This window comes from Chiloscyllium plagiosum, chromosome 3 (assembly GCF_004010195.1).
Source record: "Chiloscyllium plagiosum isolate BGI_BamShark_2017 chromosome 3, ASM401019v2, whole genome shotgun sequence".
NCBI lineage: Eukaryota > Metazoa > Chordata > Chondrichthyes > Orectolobiformes > Hemiscylliidae > Chiloscyllium > Chiloscyllium plagiosum.
Genome location: NC_057712.1, coordinates 19,833,456 through 19,858,298, shown reverse-complemented (window position 1 = coordinate 19,858,298; position 24,843 = coordinate 19,833,456). Strand labels below are relative to the sequence as shown.

Here is a 24,843-nt window from a genome sequence, read left to right as displayed (position 1 = left end):
TTTATTTGAATTATTCTCAATTTTTACTTGGTTTCCTAAACTGTCAGAAACTTATGAGAGCACAGCAGCTATTGATGGGGTATGAATCTGACAGGCTGGAAAGCCTTTAAATGCTGAATCAGATCAACTGTTTTGATGTCTTATTGAAAGACTTGTCCTCACTGTGCTTGTTCTGAGAACAAATGTTTGAGGTGCCGATGTTGGACTGGGGTAGACAGACACCAGGTTATTTGGTAGTACAAGCTTTTGGAGCACTGCTCCTTCGTCAAGTAGGACAGTTATTCAAACGTCAATTATCTGAATTTCAGATTATCCAAACAAGATCTCAAGGTCCCATAAAAACGTTATCTGTTATCCGAACAATCAGTTATCTGAACAAAGTACTCCCCATCATCTCGTTCGAATAACCAAGCTTGTTCTGTAAATCTGTTGGACTATAATCTAGTGTCGTGTGATTTTTAAATTTTGTTCTGAGAGCCACATTCATTGCTTTTGGACTAAGAGTGCAAGCTAATTAAGAAAACTATATTTTTAGAAGCTAACTAGCAATCTAGATACCTAATCAGCAAGAAGTTGTTGGCTGAATAGGTGCTAATTATTGTAGCAGGAAGATGATCTAGAAATTGCAATTTGGGAATGAGTCATCAGCTCTCTAGAAATGGAGTGGTTACTTGGAACATCAAAACGGCAATTAGTCTTGGCACAAGCAGAAGGTGGTGTTAATGTTAGCTGGCTTTAACATTTACTACATCAGGATTTGTTTATGCAGGCACATAAGTTTGTGCAGTGACAACAGTGCCAGCGCATTCATAGACTGCCCCACCTTCATTTCACATTTACGACTAGTTTGTAGAACTTAGATCAGGCTTGTGTAAAAGACATCCTGTAAACCAAAATCCAATCTGCTGGTTCCAAACATGTTGTGGAAGTCGAAGCTTTTGGAAGAAGATTCTCTTCTAATCAGTGGTTGTTTCTCAGCCGTGTTTCACGAGTGAGCCTATCAATAGAAACATAGACATGCCACTGTCAAGATCTTTTCCAAGCCTCACACCATCCTGACTTGGAACTGCATTTTTGTACCTTCAGTGTTGCTGGTCAAAAACCTAGAACTCCTTCCCCATCTGCACTTTGGCACACCTGCACCACTTGAAGTGCAACATTTCAAGACGCTCATTACCACCTTCTCATGGGCAATAACTAATGGCCTAGTCAGTGGTGCCTACAGCTCGTAAATGAATAAGAAGAATTCCAGTGACTGACAAGTATATTAAAACTAATTACATATCCATGAAGGGAGAGCTGGCTAGTTTTTATTGAATATGTAGACTGAACAGTATGATGGTATGGAAGCAGGGGAAACATAAGATCACATGACATACAAGCAGAAGTCGGTCAATCAGCCTGTTGAATCTGTGGTATAATTCAAGAAGATGATGGCTGATCTGTAATCCTGACTCCACTTTCCTGCCCTTTCCCCATTATCCTTGATTGCCTTACCAATTAAAAATGTCTGTGTCAATCTTGAATATTTCAGCCTGTACAGCATCTGCAGTAAAGAATTTCACAGATTCATTAATCTCTTAGGGCAGGGATGAGGAAGAATTTCTTCTCTAACTGGCAACCCCTTTCTCTGAGAGTATGCCCTCTACGCCTGAGATTCTCCTACAAGTTACATGACAGAAGCCATAAGAGTGATTAGTAGGAAAATGGAATAATTAACCTACAAAAGAATATTTCTGTCATGTGGAAGTTGGAGGGAGGCTAAATAGAGCTTTTACCTGAATTTAGCTTGTACCATATCTGGCCTAGATGTACTTAGTTAGAAATACTTTCTTTGTTTTCAGACTTTGGTATTTCTGTGGTCACTAATTTTAATTTCATTTTTGAAAAATATTGCCACAGCAGTCTGTGATATTTCACATTGCAATACTGAACCACACTGTCCTTTTAAAGCATTTCAAAATTAGTATTCCATTATTTGTTGACAATAACTGAGTTCATAGAGGTATATTATTTCACAGAACTTTTTTGCTGTGGCTGGAGGCCTTTCAACCAGCTGTCTGAATGATCATTATCACTTAGTACTATTTTCCAATCTTTTACCTTTATGCATGCCCACTGTTTCTATCTGAAGAATCATCTAATGCTCCCTTGAATATTTTGATTGAACCTGCCTGTACCTGCTTAAAGGTAATGCATTACAAAACCTATTGTATTCACTGTGAGCGTTATTTTTTTTCTCTTAAGCGCATTTGTTTCTCGTACCAATTAACTTATGTCTTTGCCCTCTCGTTCTCTATCCTTTGACAAGTGGGAACGATTTCTCCTTATCTACTTAGTCCAGGATCCTCATGACTTTGAAAACTTCTTTCAAACCCCATTTTTCATGTCAAAAAGATTTGTGAATAAGCTAATTGATTATGTCTTTTTGCTTTTTGCTTTTTGCTTTTCCTCCCTATTTTTGGGGTGATTAGCATAGAATTATGTGTAGCAGTCTTTTGAGAATTGCTACAACTCCCCAGTGATGTACTATATGAAAACATTGTTCTTTGGGGATCTAGGCAATTTTAAATAGAATACACTAATTTTAAAATGAAATAAATGTTTTTTGCATTTTCAGGATGGTGAGACGCCTCTCATTAAGGCAACTAAAATGCGAAATATTGAAATTGTTGAACTTTTATTGGATAAGGGAGCCAAAGTGTCTGCAGCAGATAAGGTAACATAATTTGCATTTAATTTGATAAGCATTGTTTCTGCAACATTTTGCAATTGTTGTCTTCAAGTTCAACCGTAGGGCATGACTGGGCAAGTTGTAAGCCGTTAATTGAAAATTAATAGTTCAGTGAAATGTTATGTGGGATTGTAACTTTTATTTTGAAATCATTGGGAACACAGGACAAACTGAGTCATCGAGACGGACAGCACAGAAACTTTATGTATGATGCATCCTGGTCAAGGGTCTGAACAAATATGCCAAATTAAAGTCTCTCCAGCAGAGACCATTTAGAAAGTAATAGTCATAGAGATGTACAGCACGGAAACAGACCCTTCGATCCAACTTATCCATGCTGACCAGAAATCCTAAATTAATGTAGCCCTATTAGGCAGTATTTAGTCCATATCCCTCTAAATCCTTCCCATTCATTACCCATCCAGATGCCTTTTAAATGTAGTTGCATCATACTCCACCACTTCCTCTGACAGTTCATTCCATACATGCATCTCCCTCTACGAAAAAGTTGCCCCTTAGGTCCCTTTTTAAATCTTTTCCCATTATGGAGATTTCCTAAAGAAGTGATATCTATAGATGTCAGAGATAGTGTTTTTTTTTACTCGAGGAGTAGTAGGGCCATGGAACGCACTGCCTGCAACAGTTGTAGACTCTCAAACTTTACAGGCATTTAAGTGGTCATTGGATAAACACATGGACGAGAATGTAATAGTGTAGGTTAGATAGGCTTTGGATTGGTTTCACTGGGCTTGTACTATATTGTAATGTTCTATGAGTGCAGATGGGTAATTTTCATTTTAACTTTTATTTTTTGTCATCATTAGAAGTGTGACTAACTAGTTGCTGCAGAGAGTAATTGCTGGCAATTCATTCTTCAATGCCTGCACCATAGGATAAGCTCTCTCAAAACTGGTGTGCTTTAGTTTAGAATTGGGCCTCAACAGGTTTGCATATATAATCTCTGGATTGCAACACATTAAGATCAAATATTGACAATCCTGAATAAATAATCTAAGCCAGAATTTCTTCCTTTAGCCTCAACCTAGCTAGGGATACTAACATGGGCATTCACTTCTTCATATATTTTCTGATCATACTTTCACCATTAGAGGCCAGATGGACTTTTTGAATAGAGTAAAAAAACCCATTCTGTGATGATTTTTTTTTGTTCATGGAATTGTTATCTAGGCTGTCATTTTATTGCTCATGCAAAGTTATCCTTTAAAAGTGAATTGTCTTCTGAACAGCTACAGTCTGTAGTGGAAATGCAAGTGCTGTTGGGGGAGTTTTGACCCAGCAATACCAGAGGGTAAAGTTCCAAGTCAGATAGTTTGTGGATTGGAAGGAAACCTGCACGTAATGGTGTTCTCCTGCATCTACTGCTCTTGTCCTTGGTGATACCTTGACCCTGGTGTCAAGGGGCTTTGGTAATGCATCTTGTAGATGTGGCAGAAATTCTTACTCTAGTGATGGAGGGGGTAAATTTTGAAGTTGTGTGTGGACTACTTCAGTATCTGAGCAGTTTCAGTTGATGCTAAATATTATGTGATCATCAGTGAGCATTCTCATTTCTGATATTATAATGGAAAGATAATCATTGAAGCAGCTGAAGATGGCTACCCAGAGGAATTTATGGGTTCTTGTGGTGCAGTGATAGAGTCCCTATTTCTAAGCTAGAAAGACGGATTCAAGTCCCAACTGCTCCAGAGATGTGTCATAACAAATTGATTGATTAGAAAGTATTTATCCTGAGAAATTTGTGTATTGGTGTCCCAAGACTAAAATGGTTGATCTCCAACAACCGTAACTATCTTCTTTTGTGCTCGGTATGACTCCAGTCATTGGAAACTTACCCTGATTTTCATTGGTTCCAGATTTCTATTGATTCCTGATTTCCATTGATTCCATACTCAGTGAAATGTTGCCTTAGTGTCAAGGACAGTCTGTCACCTCACTTCTAGAGTTGAGCAGACTGTGCAGACTCCAAGGAAATTCAAGTTTTTTGATCTTAAGTGGATTAACAACTTTTTTAAAGATTTATTTTGTACATATTTCTGTATGGAAGCTTATCTTTATTAAAACAAAAGGCACAATTGAGATTTATTTGTGTGTAAAGATAATATCGTAATGTGTTGTGATATTCTGAGTTTTGTATGGTTTCCTAATTTTTAAAGTTTGCCTACTTTTAACAAACTGCCATTTTTTTTCTGCTCTCCTACTATCCAACTGAGCTGTCTAATTTATGTTTCATCGTAGCTGCAGACAAACACTTCATCTGTTTATTTCATGAGATTATTATGTTAACATTTGGGAAGGGGTTTGGAACTGACAAAGTATGGTTTACAAGTAGTTTTCTTCCCTGTGATTTATTTTAAGTGGTATTTGATTTGTTCTCTATGACTCTATAACTGGTTATTTGATGAACAAGCCTCAAGCAATGAATTAATTTTCACTCACTTCAATATCGTTCAGCTGTAAAGGCCCTTTATTAATTATGCATTTAAGTGCTTAAATGTACATGTGTGTAAGTATTTTGTCTAGGAAAATTTGACTTTTATCATTTGACTGAACATTTGGGTGTTCTACAATAGCACTGCTACTGTAAATTTAGTGCACTCCTAATGGTGAAAATGTCATTGAGTAGTACACATGTAAATACTGAAGATGCTTGAATCTTTTACGTGCAGTCAGTTCTGCTATAACGTGGTAGTTGCATTCTTGTGAAACCCTGTGTTATAAGAAAATCGCGTAATAGCAGCACCATTTAAAGTAATGGGACCAGAATCTCATTATAGCCAATACACGCTTTAAAAGTTCACGCTTTAGAAACAGTGTCTACAATTCATTAATCAAGCTATAGTGAATTTGCATTAATGGAACGCAGAGCGACCTGTATATAATGCTTTTATTTAAAGTGTAATCACAATTTGATTGCCATCAGTACATTTTAATATTACTATTTGGAAGTAAAATCTTAACTTTTTTACATTGTTGGATATTTAACTGTATACTGCAGTCAGAATTATGTTCTGATTGTCTTTATATAAATTTGTCTTTAGTGTGTCTTGCTAACAAGATTTTATCTATGATTGAATTGGTGTTGAAATTTTTTTTCTAAAGCTTCCATTATTTATGGTTTTTAGAAAGGAGATACTCCACTTCACATAGCAATCCGTGGAAGGAGCAGAAAATTAGCTGAATTGCTGTTGAGGAATCCTAAAGATGGCCGTCTACTGTATCGACCTAACAAAGCGGGTGAAACTCCATACAACATAGATTGCAGCCATCAGAAAAGCATTTTGACTCAGATATTTGGAGCAAGTAAGAGCTTTGCATATTTAACTGCGCAGTTTCTAAACTTTTGGGTTTGTAAAATGGGTCAAAATTGTTTCATTAAGTTACGATACATTGTGCTTTTCTCATGGTACACCCTAGTTTCTAGGGTGGTGTTGAGTTTAAGGAAAGCCAGTGTGCAGTGAACTAATTTCAGCTGTGATGCTACTATATGATGCTAGGCTTCCTCTCCTTAGCTAGGTAGTGTGGGAAACAATTATCATAATTCCTCCTTCTAGCAGGTAACTAGTCACATCTCATTTTCATTTATAATTTTTGTTGCTTGGAGTCAAAATTCTAAAAGATTTTAAACTTAGAGACTGACTGGGAAATATGATTTGTGTGCAGCTGTCCCTAACATAAAGGAGTACAAAAATACAGAAGAGAACTTAGTTTTTGTCTCTACCACTTTACACTGTCGAGTGCTTGCTAAGGATCTTGCATAATTGAAGAACAACCAGTGAAATTAGGTGGAAAGACATGAGGTGTTAAGTCATCTTTAACTGCTGTAAACATACATTGATCAACTTTTGTAACTTAAAAAGACGAGCGGCCTCTTTCATTCCCAGATATTGCATTGGGCCTTAGTTCTTGGACATATATTGAATAGTTTGCCACTCCTGACACTGGGTGCACTTCCCTGCCAAGTGGTCTGCTATGATTGGAGAATTCTGGACCTTTTGCAGATAACTTGAACCTGGAAACACAGGCCATATCATATTTTAGTTCATTTCATATGCTCTGTGAAGAGGTCAACATTGTGGGAGGAAAGTAAACTCCATAAGGTGTTTTCTGCTAATCCATTGTATGCCACTCTGTGATTTCACCTGAAGTAATCATCAGAGAGTTGGGAGGAGAAATGGCAGATGGAGTTCAATTTGGGAATATGTGAGGTGATGCATTTTGGAAGATTCAGTTCAAGAGCAAACTATATGGTAAATGGAAAAACCCTGGGGAAAATTGATGTACGGAGAGATCTGGGTGTTCAGGTCCATTGTACCCTGAAGGCGGCAACACAGGACGATTGTGGTCAAGAGGCATATGGCATGCTTTCCTTCATCGGTTGGGATACTGAGTACAAGAATTGGCAGGTCATTCTACAGTTGTGTAGGACTTTAGTTCACCCATGTTTGTGTACAGTTCTGGTCGTCACCTTACTAAAAGGATGTGGATGCTTTGGAGAGGGTGCAGAGGAGGTTCACCAGGATGTTGCCTGGTATGGAGGGCACTAGCTATGAAGAGAGATGGGATAGATTAGAATTATTTTTATTAGAAAGACTGAGGTTGAGGGGAGACCTGATTTGTCTGCAAAATCATTGGAGGTATAGACAGGGTGCCTAGCAAGAAGCTTTTTCTCCCAGAGTGGGGGACTCAATTACTAGGGGTCATGAGTTCAGTGTGAGCGGGGAAAGGTTTAAGGGAGGTATGCGTGGAAAGTTCCTTATGTAGAGGGTGGTGGGTGCTTGGAACGCGTTGCAAGCGGAGATGTAGAGGCGGGCACAGTAACGTAATTTAAGATGTGTCTGCACAGATAGATGACTGGGCAGGGAGCAGAGAATCCTTTGAAAATAGGCGACAGGTTTAGATTGTGGGTCTGGGTCGGCGCAAGCTTGGAGGGCCGAAGGGCCTCCTCCTGTGCTGTAATTTTCCTTGTTCTTTGTTCTCTTGATTAATATATTGTGATGAAGTAAGTTGGTAGTTGTATTGGCAAGAGCTGCAGATGCAAAACAGAATAAGTGTAAAATGTAAAATATTATTGGGGATTAATTTCAACACTGACAGGATTTTCATGATTTTAAGCTGCTTGAGCTTAATCCTTATCTTTGTTGTCCTTTTACATGACTAGAAACAAGTATTTGCAGTTGACTACAATATTTATCATCACTGAGTTAATGTTGTTCAAACTGCAATCATAAATACTTGAATATCTTACATTAATTACGCAGCTCACTTAGTAACTGGTATTCTTACAAACACTGACCGTTCTGAATTTGAGTATGGGAATTTTAATTTTTCAATTTTAAATTTCCCAATTAATAATGCTGCATAATTAGAAATGTCTTGATCAGTACAATTTAATAGATATAATTTAAAAGAATGACAGTGGTAGTAATTCAAAGCTGAAATCACATCCTAAATTTAAATAATAGCTATAAATTGCATTGATCTTCATTTTATAATATTAATTGAATATCTTGATGAGATTACTGTGTCATAAAATTCAACTGTTTTGAAAGGTGCATCGGAGGCCAAGCAGCGTGCAGTTCTGGTCACCACTTATCAGAAGGAACGTTAGTAATGTTTAAGGCATATCTTGGTAGTCACTTAAACATGAGGTGAACAGAGGAATAGATACCGTGCATGGGCAATAAGTGGCCGATCTAAATAAGGGTTAGGAATCTACACAGGCTTGTTCGGCCAAAGAGCCTGTTCCTGTACTGTATTGTATTGCAAAGTGTATGAATAGGAATATCTGTAACTGGTAGTTACTGAGAGTAAAGAAATTATGGAGAATGTTTGCTGGACTTCTGTTGTAAGTCCAGAGTGTTTATGCAATTCATTGGATTCAAAGTGAAATAAAATGTTTTCTGTTACATTGAACATTGGCATTGCAATTTTGAAATGCTTTTGACACAGATGTTTTTATTATGTATAGAGTTGAGACTTACCAACCCTTTGTTGATTAGCTCAAGACATACTGTTACAAATGGCTGAACTCTTTATTTTAAATTCTAAAATGTAGCACGAAGTTAGGGAATAATATTCTTGAACATCCCTAGTAACAATTCCTCACCCTTGATTTGCATATAAAATTAAATACACCAAGGATACAAAAAAGAGAAAAAATGTGGGTGAATTATCAATTTTTTTTTGTTTGCATTTTAAAAGTTATTTAATTTTATAATTTTCAGCAAATAGGTAGAATGCAACAAGAACAATAACCAGTTCAGAACAGGAGATAGCTAAACAGCAAATATTGTAAACATCAAGAATGAGCAATGAAGTGTGTAGTCCTGATGCATAATAAAGAGTATTTATTAAATATTCCAGTTGATTGGTTCTTTTTTAATATAAATCGAATCTATATAAAATATCTTAAAGACATGCCAAAGTTCCACAGTCAGTTCTGGTCAGGTGAGAAAGAATGGAAGAAAATGTAGAAGTTTGAAAGGTAAGAGGCTGACTACTTTACCTCCAACAAAATAAACAAAAACAGAGAATCTGACCTATCCAATCAGGAAAAAAAAAACTTGCATTTATGTAGAACGCCTTGGGATGTCCAAAGGGCTTTAAAGCCTGTGAAGTGCAAGTGCAGTCACTGTTGTAGGAAAACCAGCAATCAGTCTGCATATAATAGGCTTCTGCACATAACGTTTTTGTAAAGACCAGATGATCTATTTTAGTACTGCTGCTTGCGGGAGACGATGCTTCTCAGTAAGGCTGTTCTGTGGGCCATAGCGAATGAACAATCAAAAGTGATTCTCTGAAGGTTTACATCCAGTGCTGAGAGATTATTGAAGAACCAAAATAGAATAGGTATATTGCACGAATGATTGATTGATTCAATGTAAAGAACTGTCAGCAAATGATGTTAAAACGATTGCTTCTATTTATTTTACACCCAAAACAGGAACAAGGCAAAAAAGCACAAAATATTTAGGACTGTGTCCCATATTTGATATTTCTTGATGTGTTTTGTATGTTTGGAAGACCGTCTTGGTGATTTGAGATTAGTCCACTTATGTATGATCATAGGCATGGCTCCATTTATACTTCTTCTAACACATCTTTAATTGATCCTCCAATCCATTTTATTTTTATGCAGTCCCACCAATTAGAGCAGATGCAATTATGTAAATATGATTTTTCCACTGTACATTGGTTGATGTGTCATTGTAGTGCACTAATGATGGTGTGACATTCCTCCAACAAAGTCTGGCCAAAGCATACTGAGAAATAATTTGCGTCTTCTTTCAAGGAATAGATTATGTGCAGCATACAGCTTGACTATGTCTGTGTCTGCCAACATAATCCTGTTACAGATTTTAGTAAACAATTTGCTGCCTGACGATGCTCTCCTGTGATTGTGTCTCGATTGGTTCTTTACAACCAAATCCTAGTCATATCTTCAGTAACCACAGAAGGGATAACATTCCTCTTGTTAAAGGGGAATTCTAGTTTCTTTATGACTGTCTTAACATTTATTTGGAACAAGATTAATTTAAAAATGTACTGCCTGTGAATTGGTAATTGCTGGAGATTCCTCAACAAAAAAATTGTTGAACAAAAGGTCTTCGTGAAATTTCAATTCTGTAATTTACAGAATCTACTAAACTGAATTTGAGATTATTATTTAATTGCAATAAAGTCCCATGAGTGTGTGGAAAGATCAAAGTTTAGTAATTGTCAAGAGATCTTCAATGCACCTGCTTCTGTCTGAAATTAGATGTTTTCTGATCAACCTGGTCAGAGATAGTATTATATACCTCAGGAGCATATGGGACTTGAACTCTGGCCTCCTGGCTCAGAGATAGGAATACTATCACCACACCACAAGAACCCTCTTTCTGAAATTGCAAATCTTTTCCCAATCGTTCTGTCCAGAGATGTGATTACACACCTCTGGAGTGGTACTTAAACCTGGGCTTCCTGGCCCAGCAGTGGGGAGCACTGCCTTTGCACAGGAAACCCCTCTGTCTGCATTTTCTTTTTAAATTTAACCGTTTTTTTCTAATAAACTTGTTCAGAAATGTTATTAGTTACCTCTGGAGCAGGTGGGACTTGAACCTGGGTCTCTCAGTCCAGAGATAGGACACTACCACTGTACCAAAGAATCTGTCTTTGTCTGCAATTATCACAGCACTTAAATGTTATGCAGCTGACAACTTAAAATTGTCAGTTGTTTTATTAGCTATTTCCACTATGTGTTTCAGTTGTGGGCATTTTATGAATAGGATGCTTTCATTCAGTTTTGAGATTTTGACAGATTCATGGTTTGAAAAATACATGATTTACTTGAAATTATATACAAGGTTTATCATTTGGGATCTATTTCTTTGTGCACCATGTATCTTTCAGTATTTTACCCAAATAACAGTTTTTCATGAGTTTTGACAGTTTCAACAGGCTGGGCATCTTGGGGAGCTGAGAGTGGCAGAAGTCAAAATTCAGTGTTGTGTTGATTATTGGTACATGCATATGTCCCTTCACCTACTATCCCAAAAGTACATTCTGAGCTTGTTGATCTATCACCAGAGATCAACTATCGTTATTTGGTTCTAACCTGGGACTTTCTTCATCTCGTGGAGTCATAGAATCCTACAGCATGGAGACTGACTCTTCAGATCAAACTGGCCCATGCTGCCCAAAATGTACATCCTCACTAACTCCATTTCCGTGCACTTGGCTCATATCCTTCTAAACCTTTCCTATCCATGTCCAGATACATTTTAAATGTTGTTAATGTACCTACCTCAACCACTGCTGCTCACAGCTCATTTCATATGCGTAACACCTTCTATGTAAAGAAATTACCAGTCAGGTTCCCTTTTATTCTTTCCCCTCTAACCTCAAATTGATGCCCTCTCTTCCTTGATTCCCCTACTGTGGGGAAAAAGACTGAGTGCATTCACCCTACCATGCCTCTCATGATCTTATACACTTCTATAAGATCTTAGACTCCTATGCTGTCAAGAAAAAAGTCCTAACCTGTCCAACCTCTCCTATAACTCAGACCTTTTGAGTCTTAGCAGTATCCTTGTAAATTTCTTCTGCACTTTTTCCAGTTTAATAACATCCTTCCTGGAGCAAGGTGACCAAAACTGAACACAATTTTCAAGTACGGCCTCACCAGCATCCTATATAACTTCAATACTCAATGCCGTGACTAATGAAAGCCAGTGTGCCAGAAGCCTCCTTCACTGCCCTCTCTACCTGTGACTCCATTTTCAGAGAACCGTGCACCTGAACACCAAGATCCTAAGGTCATACCATTCACTATGAAACTCCTATCTTGATTTGACTTTCCAGACTGCAACACCTCACACCTAAATTAAACCCCATTTGCCATTTCTCAGCCCACTTCTCCAGCTGATCAAGGTCCTGCTGCAATATCTAATAACCTTGCTCACTGTCCACAAAACCACCTATTTTAGTGTCATCTGCAATCTTACTAATCATGCCTTGTATATTCTCTTCCAAATCATTGATATAGATAACAAATGGCAATGGGCCCAGACACTTATGTATAACAACTACTTACCAATTAAACTCCCTTAAGGTAATAGCAGAGCCAGTTATCTAATTTTGTGCTGAATTTAATGTTGTGGAATAGGGAATAAAATTATTCTGTTGTTGCCTTATTAAATTGGATTAAAATGAATGTGAAGTTATGTTGGATGACAATTCATTGGACCTCTACCAAATCATATTCTGAGAAACAGGGCAGTTTGAATCATTGTTAAAAGGGTGGCAGTCTAGAACAATTCAATTTAGAAAGAAAATGAAATTTCCTCACATTTATTGCTTTACAATTAATCTTTTTTTTTAAAACTGTAGTAGTTGTTTCTGCAGGCTGGATTGGAGTTGCACACAGTACAGTGGAAAATCCCAGTGCATCTGACTTCAAGGAAACTGCCCAGGAAATTTAAATTCCAATTGGCACATCTCCTGTGTCTGAAACCCTCTGGAAAAAGTTCCTTCAAGTCTTAGGGTTCAGAGGGTTCCATCTCACAGGCAATAGTTACCCAGAAAAGGTTAGAGGATTAAAAGCCTATACTAACTCTTTGGTAACTATTAAACTGAACCTCCCATCTCCTCCACCCACTTACCCACACAGTATGTGATTCCCCCATCTCACCCTAAGCCTTGATCCATTTTCCTAGCATTCTATCCATCTCCCCTACCTGCCACTCTGTGCCCTACTTCCACACGATGTTATGTACTTGCAGTTTCACAGTAACTGCCTGACTGAAACACAAACAGAGAAAGCTGGAGAAACGCAGCAGGTTCAGCGGTATCTGTAGAGAAAAAAAAACAGGCTTAATGTTTCAGGTTCTGTCAGAAAGGATCACTGGACTCAAAACATTAATCCTGTTTTCTCTCTACAGATGCTGCCTGACCTGCTGTGTTTCTCCAACACTCTGATCTTATTTCAGATTTCCAACATCTGCAGTTCTTTGTGTTTCTTTTTATGGTCAGTTATACTGCTGACATTTAAGCCTCAGAGCATGGCACCCATACTGTAATAAGGGATGGAGTTTATGCAATGATCTTTTCTGACTCTCATGTTTCCTGCATAGATCTATTCTGTTTCAAATAGGAGGTTCCAGTCTAGGAATCTCTAGTGCAGAACTGATCTAAAGGTAAGTAGATAGTTTTCAGTCCAATCAGGGTCAAAGAAAGGGATGTGGAGAATTCCTTGACTTAAAGCCCATTTCGTGAGCATCAGGAGACTTTTTTTATAAACAGCAAAGTCATTCTCTACCCTTTTAGAGGAGCAGTGGGATGACAGCGATATAGAATGTAGCATAAGCAGCCTAAATGGGATTCTTGAAGTACTACAAGAGCATGTTAATTAATTCTCTTCCAGAGGTAGGTCAGAGTCTTGCACTATTTAATTTAAAAAATTGAGATCTTTTTAGTTGAAGAAGGTTGACCTAATTTGCAATGTTAGAAATTGTTTCCTTGAGACGTATATTTAACTACATTTCCACATAATGACTTTCAGCACTTCCGCCTATATTGTGGTGGAGAAATTGTACCAGCATGTCTAGAATATAATGTTATGTTAATGTCATTCAACATGTCAGATGATAGGTCTTGGTAGTAGAATAGTTCCACATGGGAAAAATGCATCCATTGCCCTGAATCACAGCTAATTATCTCATGGGATAGGTTCTGATGTTGCTGTCCAGACAACAAACTGGCAATGTGGATTGGTCAGTTGTTTTAAAAACCAATTTTCTTTTTCAATTATTTAAGCAAAACAAAATTGGACTGACATCGACCTGCATATTGCAGACTTTTAACAGTGCAGAACATGAAAATTGTCTTCAATTCATTATAAACTGTGCCTGACAAAACATTTTCAACCTCTGTAACTTTGAAGGCATTGTGCCTGAAGTGTTGAGATCAGTTTGGTCCTGAGCCATATTATTGCAGTGCAGCCTATAATAATGACGTAGGCCTGGCAATTTGGAAGATCTCCCAGTGATAAATGAACCACAACCCACAAGCAATTAAAAAGATAATCAGTAGTTCCATCTAGTGGCATCTACTCAACAGTGATCTGCAAACTGGTTCTCAGTTCAGCTATAACCAGCACTACCTGATTCCCTAATGACCATTATCTTGACTCAGATATGGAGGGATAATCTGTGTACCTGAAGGGAAGTGAGTAAGTGAGCATCATGGCAGCAATTGGCTGTTCTGCACCAAAGAGCTCCAGGAGAATAGGCCAATTGTTGAAAATGTGTTGCTGGAAAAGCGCATCAGGTCAGGCAACATCCAAGGAGCAGGAGAATCGACGCTTCGGGCATAAGCCTTTCTTCAGGAATCCCGAAACGTCGATTCTCCTGCTCCTTGGATGCTGCCTGACCTGCTGCGCTTTTCCAGCAACACATTTTTCAGCTCTGATCATTCAACATCTACAGTCCTCACTTTCTCCAAGCATAATTGTTTCCAGCAAGAAATACAACTGCAAGAATGAGTTTGGCAGAATCAATGGTATTTCACAGAAACCTATAAAATTCTAACAAGGGTAGCATCGTGGCTTAGTGGTTAGCACAGCTGCCTCACAACGCCAGGAACCGGGATTCGATTCCAGCCTCGGGTGACTGTCTGTGTTGAGTTTGCACATTCTCCCTGCGTCTGCGTGGGTTTCCTCCAGGTGCTCCAGTTTTTTCCGACAGTCCAAAGATGTGCAGGTCAGCTAAATCTGTCATGCTGAATTGCCCATAGTGTTAGGTGCATTAGTCAGAGGGGAATGGGTCTGGGTTAGTTACTCGTCGGAGGGTCGGTGTGGACTTGTTGGGCTAAATGGCCTGTTTCCACACTGTAGGGAAACTAATGTAATCTAAAAAAAATTTGACTATTACTTGCATATATACGGTATTTTAAAATTGCAATGCTTACCAGAGGGCATCCAACTTCTTTGTAATCACAGTGAATCTTGTTTATAGTTGGATGATGGAAGCAAGTCAATCATTGAGCTACTCTGCTGGATGCCCAGTGTTGAAGATTGCATGTGCTCAGAGGAAGCTGCAATTACATTATAAGCTTTAATATGAAACATTATTTCATTATATACTTCCCTTTCAGTAATTTTATTATGCTAGATAGGTGGACTTGTATTGGAGTCATTCAAGGAAAAAGAATTGAATAGGTTCAGGATGCTAGTAACATATGACAGTCTGTCGGCTTTCATTTCTCCAGATTCCTTTCTTTGTCTCAATTATTTAACTTTCATAACTAGCTACGTCTGTCATCTGTGTCTCATAGTTAAATATCAGTTGATTGGTAGTTCTTATCATTCTTATTTGTCTTTGCTACTTGACGTAGATTTGTTTCTCAAATTGATAGCATCAGAGCTGGTGAAAAGACTATTGTCTTGAAATATTAACCATTTTCTTTCTCTCTGTCTCTCTACAGATGCTATCAGAGCTGAACATTTGAAGTATTTTCTGTTTTCTGTTTCTTTTGACATATCTTCTAGTTTAAAAATAAATAATTGTTATTAAAAAACAAAATTTGCAGGACATCTTTCGCCTTCAGAGACGGATGGAGATATGCTTGGCTATGACCTGTACAGCAGTGCTCTGGCAGACATCCTTAGTGAACCAACTATGCAACCTCCTATTTGTGTTGGACTTTATGCACAGTGGGGAAGTGGAAAATCTTTCCTTTTGAAAAAGCTTGAAGGTAGGATATGATTGCAAGTTTAGAGAATTGATGTTTATTGTTACTTGATGCAAAATATTTAATTTATTCAGCTTCCATATATAATTGGAATTTGTCATCCATTGATATAAAATCATTGTATATTCCTTTGTAGTTATTCACATCCTTGTATTTGCATTTTGGTTTGGCCAATTTCCTTATCTTTTTAGTTTTTGTGAATCTGACCTGAACTTTGATTATTCTATATTATTCATGAGAAGAGTGAAAGTAATAGGGTGGTTGTTATGGGGGACTTTAACTTTCCAGATATTGACTGGGAAAGCTATAGCTCGAGTTCGTTAGATGGGTCAGTGTTTGTCCAATGTGTGCAGGAGGGTTTCCTGACACAATATGTAGACAGGCCAACAAGAGGTGAGGCCATACTGGATTTGGTTCTGGGAAACGAACCAGGCCAGGTGTTAGAATTAGAGATAGGTGAGCACTTTGGGGATAGTGACCACAATTCGGTGACTTTTACTCTAGCGATGGAGAGGGATAAGTGTGCACTACAGGGCAAGAGTTATACCTGGGGGATTATAACCCTTCAGGACCTGTTCATTAATTTTGTTCCTAGCTCCTGATAATCCCTGAACAAGTCCTCTTTCCTAGTTTTGCCGATATTGTTTGTTCTGGCATGGACTACAACAACTGGATCCTCCCCCTCCCTCTCCAATCTTTTTTCAAGCTGGTCAGAGACATTCCTTACCCTGGCAGCGGGCAAGCGACACACCATGCAGGACTCTCGATCCTGCTTACAAAGGATACTATCTATCCCCCTAATTATAGAATCCCTTACAACTACCACTTGTCTTTTTGCTCCTGCTTCTTAAATGGCCTCCCGTCCCATGGTGCAGTGGTCAATTGATTCATTCTCCCTGCAGCCCTTTTCCTCATTCACACAGGGAGCAAATACCTCGTACCTGTTGGACAAGGTCAAGAGCTGAGGCTCCTCTGTTCCTGAATGCAGAATCCCTCGACCTGCCTCACTTGCAGTGACACCCTACTTACCAAATTTGAAATAATTAATCTACCAGATGCGACTGTATCCTGAAACAAAGCTTCCAGGGAACTCTCCTCCTCCCAGATGTGCCACAGTGTTTGAAGCCCATCTCATCAATTCAGAGCCGGACTTCTTCCAGCAAGCAACACTAAGAGACATTATGACCACAACCTTTAATTATTCAGTGTGTTACCATCATTGAATCCGCCACTCTCAATATCCTGGAGGTTACCATTGACCAGCAACTCATCTGGACGCACCACCTGGGGTGGCACGGTAGCTCAGTGCTTAGCACTGCTGCCTCACAGCACAGGGGGCTTGGGTTCATTTCCAGCTTTGGGCAAATGTCTATGTGGAGTTTGTACATTCTCCCATGTCTGCAAGGGTTTCCTCCAGGTGCTGTGGTTTCCTTTCTCTGTCCAAAGATGTGCAGGTTAGATGGATTAGCCATTAGCCATGCTAAATTGTCCATTGTCTGGGGATGTGTAGGTTTGGCGATTAGCCGTGGGGGTTGCAGGGACAAGGTAGGGAGATGTTTTTTGGTGGGATGCTCTTCGGGGGATGGTGTTGGACATGTTGGGCTAAAGGGCCTCTTTCCAAATAGTAGGGATTCTATATAAACACAGTGACTGCACGAGTAGCTCAGAGGCTCGGAATACTGCATTGAATAAATCAACTCTTGACTCCCTAAACCCTGTCCATGATCTACATGGCACAGGTGTGATGGAGTACTCCCCACTTTACTGTAAAAGTACAGCTCCAGTAGCACTCAAAAAGCTTCACATCATCCAGGACAAAGCAGCACACTTGATTGGCACTGCACCCACTTTGTTCACCATCGACATTTAGTAGTGATAGTGTGTATATCTACAAAATACACTGCAGAAATTCATGAAAGATCCTTAGCCCCTTCCAAATCCAGAGCCACTTCCATCTAGAAGGACCAGGACAGCAGATACATCAGAACACCACCACCTGCAAGTGTCTCCAAGCCAGTCACCATCCTGATTTAGAAATGTGTCATTCTTCTTTACTGTCACTGGGTCAAAATCCTGGAATTCCCTCCCTAATAGCATTGTGGGTCTCCTTACTGTCCATGGGCTGCAATGGCTCAGAAAGGCAGCTGACTCCCACCTTCTCACAGGGCAACAATGGACAGGCAATAAATGCCAGCTAGCCAGCAACACCCATGTTCCATGAGTGAATCAATCTAAAAACGTTCTAGTTATTCAAAACTTGAGGTAATTTTCCTTCACTACCAGATCTGCATGTTTCATTTAACTGTTCCAGTCTCATAAGCTGCGATGCTTTTTTTCCCACGAGCACTCACGCTACCAAGATTTTCTCAGTCTTCCATTAAAAGTTTTTGCAGATTTACAATGAAATATCTCTCGTCTGGATGTTTTCATAAACAACAACCTTTACATTGAGGAAACCTATTCCCTTAACCGTCTTCAACAATCTCTGTTTCTAGGAGAATGTATTAAGACTATAAGAAATAGAGCCAGGAGCATACCTTCCAGCCACTCGAGCCTGCTGGTCCAACATTCCTTGATACGTGGCTGATCCAACAGTCCTCATTCCACTTCCTTGCCCCTTTCCCTGTAGCGCTTGATTCTCCAACTGATCAAGAATCTATCTCAGTTTAAACATACACAAGAACTCTGTCTCTACAGCAGTCAGCTATTACGAGGGGGCATAGCTTTAAATTAAGGGGTGGTAGGTATAGGACAGATGTTAGGGGTAGATTCTTTACTCAGCGAGTCGTGAGTTCATGGAATGCCCTGCCAGTAGCAGTGGTGGACTCTCCCTCATTATGGGCATTTAAACGGGCATTGGATAGGCATATGGAGGATAGTGGGCTAGTGTAGGTTAGGTGGGCTTGGATCGGCGCAACATCGAGGGCCGAAGGGCCTGTACTGCGCTGTATTTTTCTATGTTCTATATTCTATTATTCCACAAATGTCCGATCTAAACTATTCCAAACTTTGACATTTTTCTCAAGCTTGTCAGCTGCTAATCCTGTTAAAAATAATTTAGATGTAGAAAAGATAAATCTAAATTTATCTAAATTAGACTGTACAAGTTACCTGCAGCTTCATAGAAATCTCCCATTTCCTTTCAGTTAAATTTTCATTTTAAAACAATTCATTAATATGATTTTAAAGTAGAGCTTCCATTGTAATGAAAACAGAACGTTTAGAGAATCATAGAATCCCACACATTAATCTTGCTCTCATCTGCTGAAGAGAAGCCCACCCAGACCCATCCTATCCCTGTTACCCTGCATTTATCATGGCCAATCTAACTAACTTCTGCATCTTTGGACTGAGAGGAAACTGGAGCACCTAGAGGAAACTCATGCAAACGCAGGGAGCATGTGCAAACTCCACAGAGACAGTTGCCTAAAGTTGGAATCAAACCTTGGTTTTGGCACTGTGAGGCAGCAGTTCCAGCCACTGTTCTACCACATGCTGTGTTCCTGCATCCACATCATTAATATCCATGGTGAAAAATTGATGCTGCATTCAGATTTTGGGAATATCACTCACCACATTTCAGCCAATTAGAATACACTCCCATTGTCCCTACTTTGCTAACTTTCAATGAATTATCAGCCCATTGTCACAAGACTGCATTCAGTCCCCCACACATAGATCATTGATAATATTGTTCCCCATCTTCAACATCCATAATTATCCCCCTACCCCTAAGCCTTCCCACAAAATTCAACTAATCAGTTGTTTCTACCCTTCACTAATTCATGCTGACAATCCGTTTCGTATCTGATAAAATTTGGTAGTTTCCCTACAACATAGACTAGATTAGATTAGTGGTGAATGCAGCTGTATCAATTTCATTTTCTTTTTTAAAAAAAAAAGCAATTAATGTTTTCGGACTTTATCAAGTGATGGAGGTAACTGTAAACAGATTGAATACTATGTTTGATATTTTTGAAATATATTAGATATATTGGTATTCACTGCAAACAAATTTTAGATATCCTTGGGTCAAATTCGGTTGGGTAGAACAGAGCTTCCTAAACAGTGGGTTGTGAACCCAGTGGAGTTGTGAACTGTCGCAGAAGTGGCTGCCATGGAGCTTGAACTGAGTGCTGACAAATACCTGACAACTTTAAATTTTTAACACTGCATTACTGCTGATTTTTGAGGCCTAATTGCTGTGTTGCAAAACCCTGTGGATGAACGGATATTTTCTCAGTAGAGTCTCTGTGGATAAAAAGCTCAGTCACCCCAACCCTTTGATACCACAGGTATCTCACCAACCTTTAATCCCCTTTCCCCAACTATCACAGATCTCCCATCCTCCTTTGCAGTTTTTTTTGTTACTTTATGCACTTTGTTTTGCAATTGAATTATTAAAGTTGAAGAAAGACCTAGGAAGATGGGGAGCAGGGATGGGAGATTGATACTTACTTAAGTTCTCCCTCTTTTTAAGAAGATAATAAATTGACTTGAAGTTTGTTTGTTGCAAACTAAAATACTGCTCTGTCTTGTTGGAAATGTGAAGAAAACGTTATCCCTCCATTCTGGGCTGTTCTTGTAATGTCAGTTACAGGAAGTTCCCTGAATTTATGTTATTGAAAATATAAGATGCAATTATTTCAAGCTCGGATGTGATTAAGTCAGTGTTCCAAAGATGTGTGGAAGAACAATGCCATTATTTATATTTCATGCTGATGGAGGCTGCTTAAAAAAAAGTATAATATTGAGAATGTTGGTGTTTAGTATTTGCTTTAAGAACATTAAGCATTAGAAGAAGGATCATAAATGTGTTTGAGCTTTTCTTGGTTAAAGATGTTTTAAGCCCAGTTTTGTTTTCAATCATAGATATGTGGAATTAAGTTATAGACAACTATGTGGATAGACAAAACATCTGAAATCAAAATTGGTGAATAATTGTACTAATCTTATGCATTGAGAGCTAATGTTTTAGTTTTACTCTTCAGATGAAATGAAGACATTTGCTGGTCAGCAAGTGGAACCCCTCTTCCAGTTTTCTTGGTTGGTGGTGTTCATTACACTGTTAATATGTGGAGCAACAGGAGTACTTCTTGGCTTCGCAGTTGATCTGAAGCTTGGCACCGCAGTTGGACTGAGCTTACTGGCACTTATTTACATTTTCTTTGGTATGCGTGAGTTCATTTTTGATGGCTTCTTTGTCTGTTTGTGCTGCTGGCAATCAAATATCAATTTTATGGTCTTGTTGAACTATGCTGTTGGAAATGTAAATATTACTACGTAGGAATAACATGGAGGTTTTTTTGTTTTTTCCATGTTACTATAATTTATTTGCCTCTCCTTGTTGACCTCAAACTTCTCTATTGTTTGATGCCATGTTTCAGTTGCTGATTCCTTTGGCCTTATGCATGACAAAAGGAAATGTGTTGGATTTTACCTAATGTTCAAAGAACTTTATAAATTAAATTTGCCTGTTTCATTGGTGTGATAGTTATAGGTGCTTTAAGGTTTGGTGAGAAGTGGTAAAGTTGAAATATATAATTACCTAATTGTTCTTGAACTGAATAAATTGCTACAGCACTTAGAGGATAATTAAGCACCAGTTATATTTTTGTAGGTCTGGAGTCTACATGAAGCAGATCTCATTCTCTTAAGGACATTAGTTAACCAGATGGACTTTTATGAAAATTATCGTCACCATTACTAAGACTAGTTTCCACTTCCCAGCATTGTGATTTGAATCCGTAAACTGAAAATGGACCTCTGGCTTACTAGTCTAGTGACAGTACCACTATGCTGTTGCCTTCCCTGTGGCTTCAGTGCTTTGCTAACCTATTTATAAACTTAAACATAACCATTTCTCCCATATTCAAACCTTGATAAGATCATTGTTCAAACTTCAAACTCCTCTAACTGTAGACGTCTGGCTCTCAATTCTTTTAGACTAGCTTAAAAATTAAGATGCTCTAAATTGGGAACCAGTTCTTGTGGCCTTCACCTTTCCCTTTTGCAGTGCCTCAGTGTCACTCACCATGTGATGAAACCTAAATTAAACACAATATTCTAACTGATATTTGTCCACGATCTAGTATGAGGATGACACGACGTGCACTAACTTTATAGTGAGTTGTCCTCTAAGTAATCAATCTATTTCTTTTATGACTGATTCTTGAATAAAGATATGTATTTGCTAAATGGATAGACAAAGCACCTGAGAGAATACTTTAATTTCCCACCTTCATCCTTGTAATTGGTTTCTCTTCTTTTCCTCATGGTGCACTCCTTCTTTTGTATGAGCACGCTGATTAAGAACAGAAAGAGGCCGTTCAGCTCTTTTGAACATGCTCTACCATTCAACAAACCATGTCTGATTTGTTTGAGTTGCCAATTTCTTATTCCCATCTATGACCAATAACCTTTGATTCCCTTGCCTTGCAGTTTCTATCTTGAATATTTGTTCAGTCTTTGTCTATTTGGAAGAAGTAATCTATACATGAAAGATGACTTATTGTAAAGACTAATCTTTTTATTTTTCTGTATTTGGATTGTTGACTAAAATGAGGAAATGGTTTAAAAGCCAAGGATTGTTGAAAGATTATTGAACTTTTGAAAAGCAAGTTGCCTCATTGTAAGTGCCGTTGACATAGCTGCTTGTTCAAATACTAGTGGAAGCCCAGTTATAGATGAGCTGTAGCCAGCGGACTGAGTGTGAATAGAATTTTGGTTGGCAACAAGTAGCTGATGACCAAGGCCTCCTGTCTACCAATAGTTGAACAGCTTGTGTGAAAGTTTGAGGGAAAAGCCATTGGATCCCCTCAAGGGCAGGAACTGTTTCTATACTGCACAGTGAAAACCATTGTAAGTCTGAAGAAAACACATGTAAATCTCCCTCAACAGTTGTTGTAAGCTGAGGTTGTTAATCAATAAGCCACAGATTTTATTAGTGTAAATCAACCACCTTGTATCTTCTGCAAGCAATTGAAAGTATCTGGAGAAGCATGTCCAAAAGGACTATCTTGGCGAACCCTGTGAATAGAAACCACTGAACTGCCTTCACAGTCTTTACCTCAGGAGAAAGTGAGGACTGCAGATCCTGGAGAGTCAGAGTCAAAGTATGGCACTGGAAAAGCACAACAGGTCAGGCAGCATCTGAGGAACATGAGAGCCAATGTTTTGGGCATAGTCCCTTCAGTAAGGGCTCATGCCTGAAATGTTGACTCTCTCTTGCTTCTTTGATGCTGCCTGACCTGCTGTGCTTTTCTAGCACCACACTTTTTGACTTTTTTTTCCCTCAGCCCACCATACCAGTGTGTGTGGGGGTGGGCGGTAGACTTTATAAGGGAGTTAAAATTTGATTAGTTGAGTCATCTGTCAATTGTTCATAATTGTTATCTGTCGTCAGAACCTAATTATTTGTAGTAAGTAGTAATTCGTAACACAATAGCCAGGTCCACCTGGGACTAAAATATATGTAAACTGGGGAACAAAGCAGAAATTGCTGGAAAAGCTCAGCAGATCTGGCAGTATCTGTGGAGAGAAATCAGTTTACATTTCAGGTCAAGTGCCCCTTCCTCTGAACTGTTTTGTTTCTGATATGCAACATCCGCAGTTCTTTTGCTTTCTAGTTATGTAAATTGTGGAATTCTGCATACTTGTTTAAATCTATATCTTTTGTTCAAAGTTTGTGAGAAGATTTGTAGCTCGGGTGCTCGTTGCTGTGGTTCTGTTCGCCGAGCTGGAAGTTTTTGTTGCAAACGTTTCGTCCCCTGTCTAGGTGACATCCTCAGTGCTTGGGAGCCTCCTGTGAAGCGCTTCTGTGGTGTTTCCTCCGACATTTATAGTGGCCTGTCCCTGCCGCTTCAGGTTGTCAGTTTCAGCTGTCCGCTGTAGTGGCCGGTAAATTCATGTTGCTTTGGGTTGCGGCATGTCCTCGTTCTGTTGTCTCTCCCTTAGGCATCTGTTGATGAAATTGCGAGGATATCCGTTTTTTGCGAATACCTTGTATAGGTGTTCCTCTTCCTCTTTTTGCAGTTCTGGTGTGCTGCAGTGTGTTGTGGCCCTTTTGAACAGTGTCTTGATGCAACTTCGTTTGTGTGTATTGGGATGGTTGCTTTCATAGTTCAGGACTTGGTCTGTGTGTGTGTGGCTTTCCTGTGTACCTTAGTGGTGAATTCTCCGTTTGGTGTTCTCTGTACCCTCACGTCTAGGAATGGTTGTCCTAGTTGGTTGTCCTTTTCTTCCTCTCTCGTGATTCCTGTGAGTGTGGAGTTGATGATCCGGTGTGTATTCTCTATTTCCGTGTTTTTAATGATTACAAAGGTGTCATCAACGTATCTGACCCAGAGTTTGGGTTGAATTTGTGGTAAAACTGTTTGTTCTAACCTTTGCATTACTGCTTCTGCTAGGAGTCCCGAGATCGGTGAGCCCATGGGTGTTCCGTTGATTTGTTCGTATATCTGGTTGTTGAATGTAAAGTGTGTTGTACACTAACGTAGTGTACAAAATCCCATGCAAGGACTGCACAAAACACCATATAGGACAAACAGGAAGACAGCTAACCATCCGCATCCACGAACATCAACTAGCCACGAAACAACACGACCAGCTATCCCTAGTAGCCACACACGCAGACGACAAGCAACATGAATTCGACTGGGACAACACTACCATTATAGGGCAAGCCAAACAAAGAACAGCCAGGGAATTCCTAGAAGCACGGCACTCATCCACAAACTCCATCAACAAACACATAGAACTGGACCCAATATACCGGCCACTACAGCGGAAGCTGAAACTGACAACTGGAAGCGGCAGGGACAGGCCACTATAAATGCCGAAGGAAACACCACAGAAGC

General features: G+C 39.1%; 1 protein-coding gene across 8 annotated transcripts in view; it reads left to right on the top strand.

The window, feature by feature from the left end:
• The window catches only part of LOC122541468 (kinase D-interacting substrate of 220 kDa-like), a 150,187-nt gene that overhangs the window by 52,326 nt on the left and 73,018 nt on the right, over window positions 1-24,843 (top strand). For all 8 annotated transcript variants that reach the window (XM_043678271.1, XM_043678313.1, XM_043678306.1 and 5 more), the window contains exons 11-14: window positions 2,621-2,719; window positions 5,878-6,055; window positions 15,824-15,988; window positions 20,977-21,156. In XM_043678271.1, coding sequence (XP_043534206.1) covers window positions 2,621-2,719; window positions 5,878-6,055; window positions 15,824-15,988; window positions 20,977-21,156 — 622 coding nt within the window. The remainder of the gene's footprint in view (window positions 1-2,620; window positions 2,720-5,877; window positions 6,056-15,823; window positions 15,989-20,976; window positions 21,157-24,843) is intronic.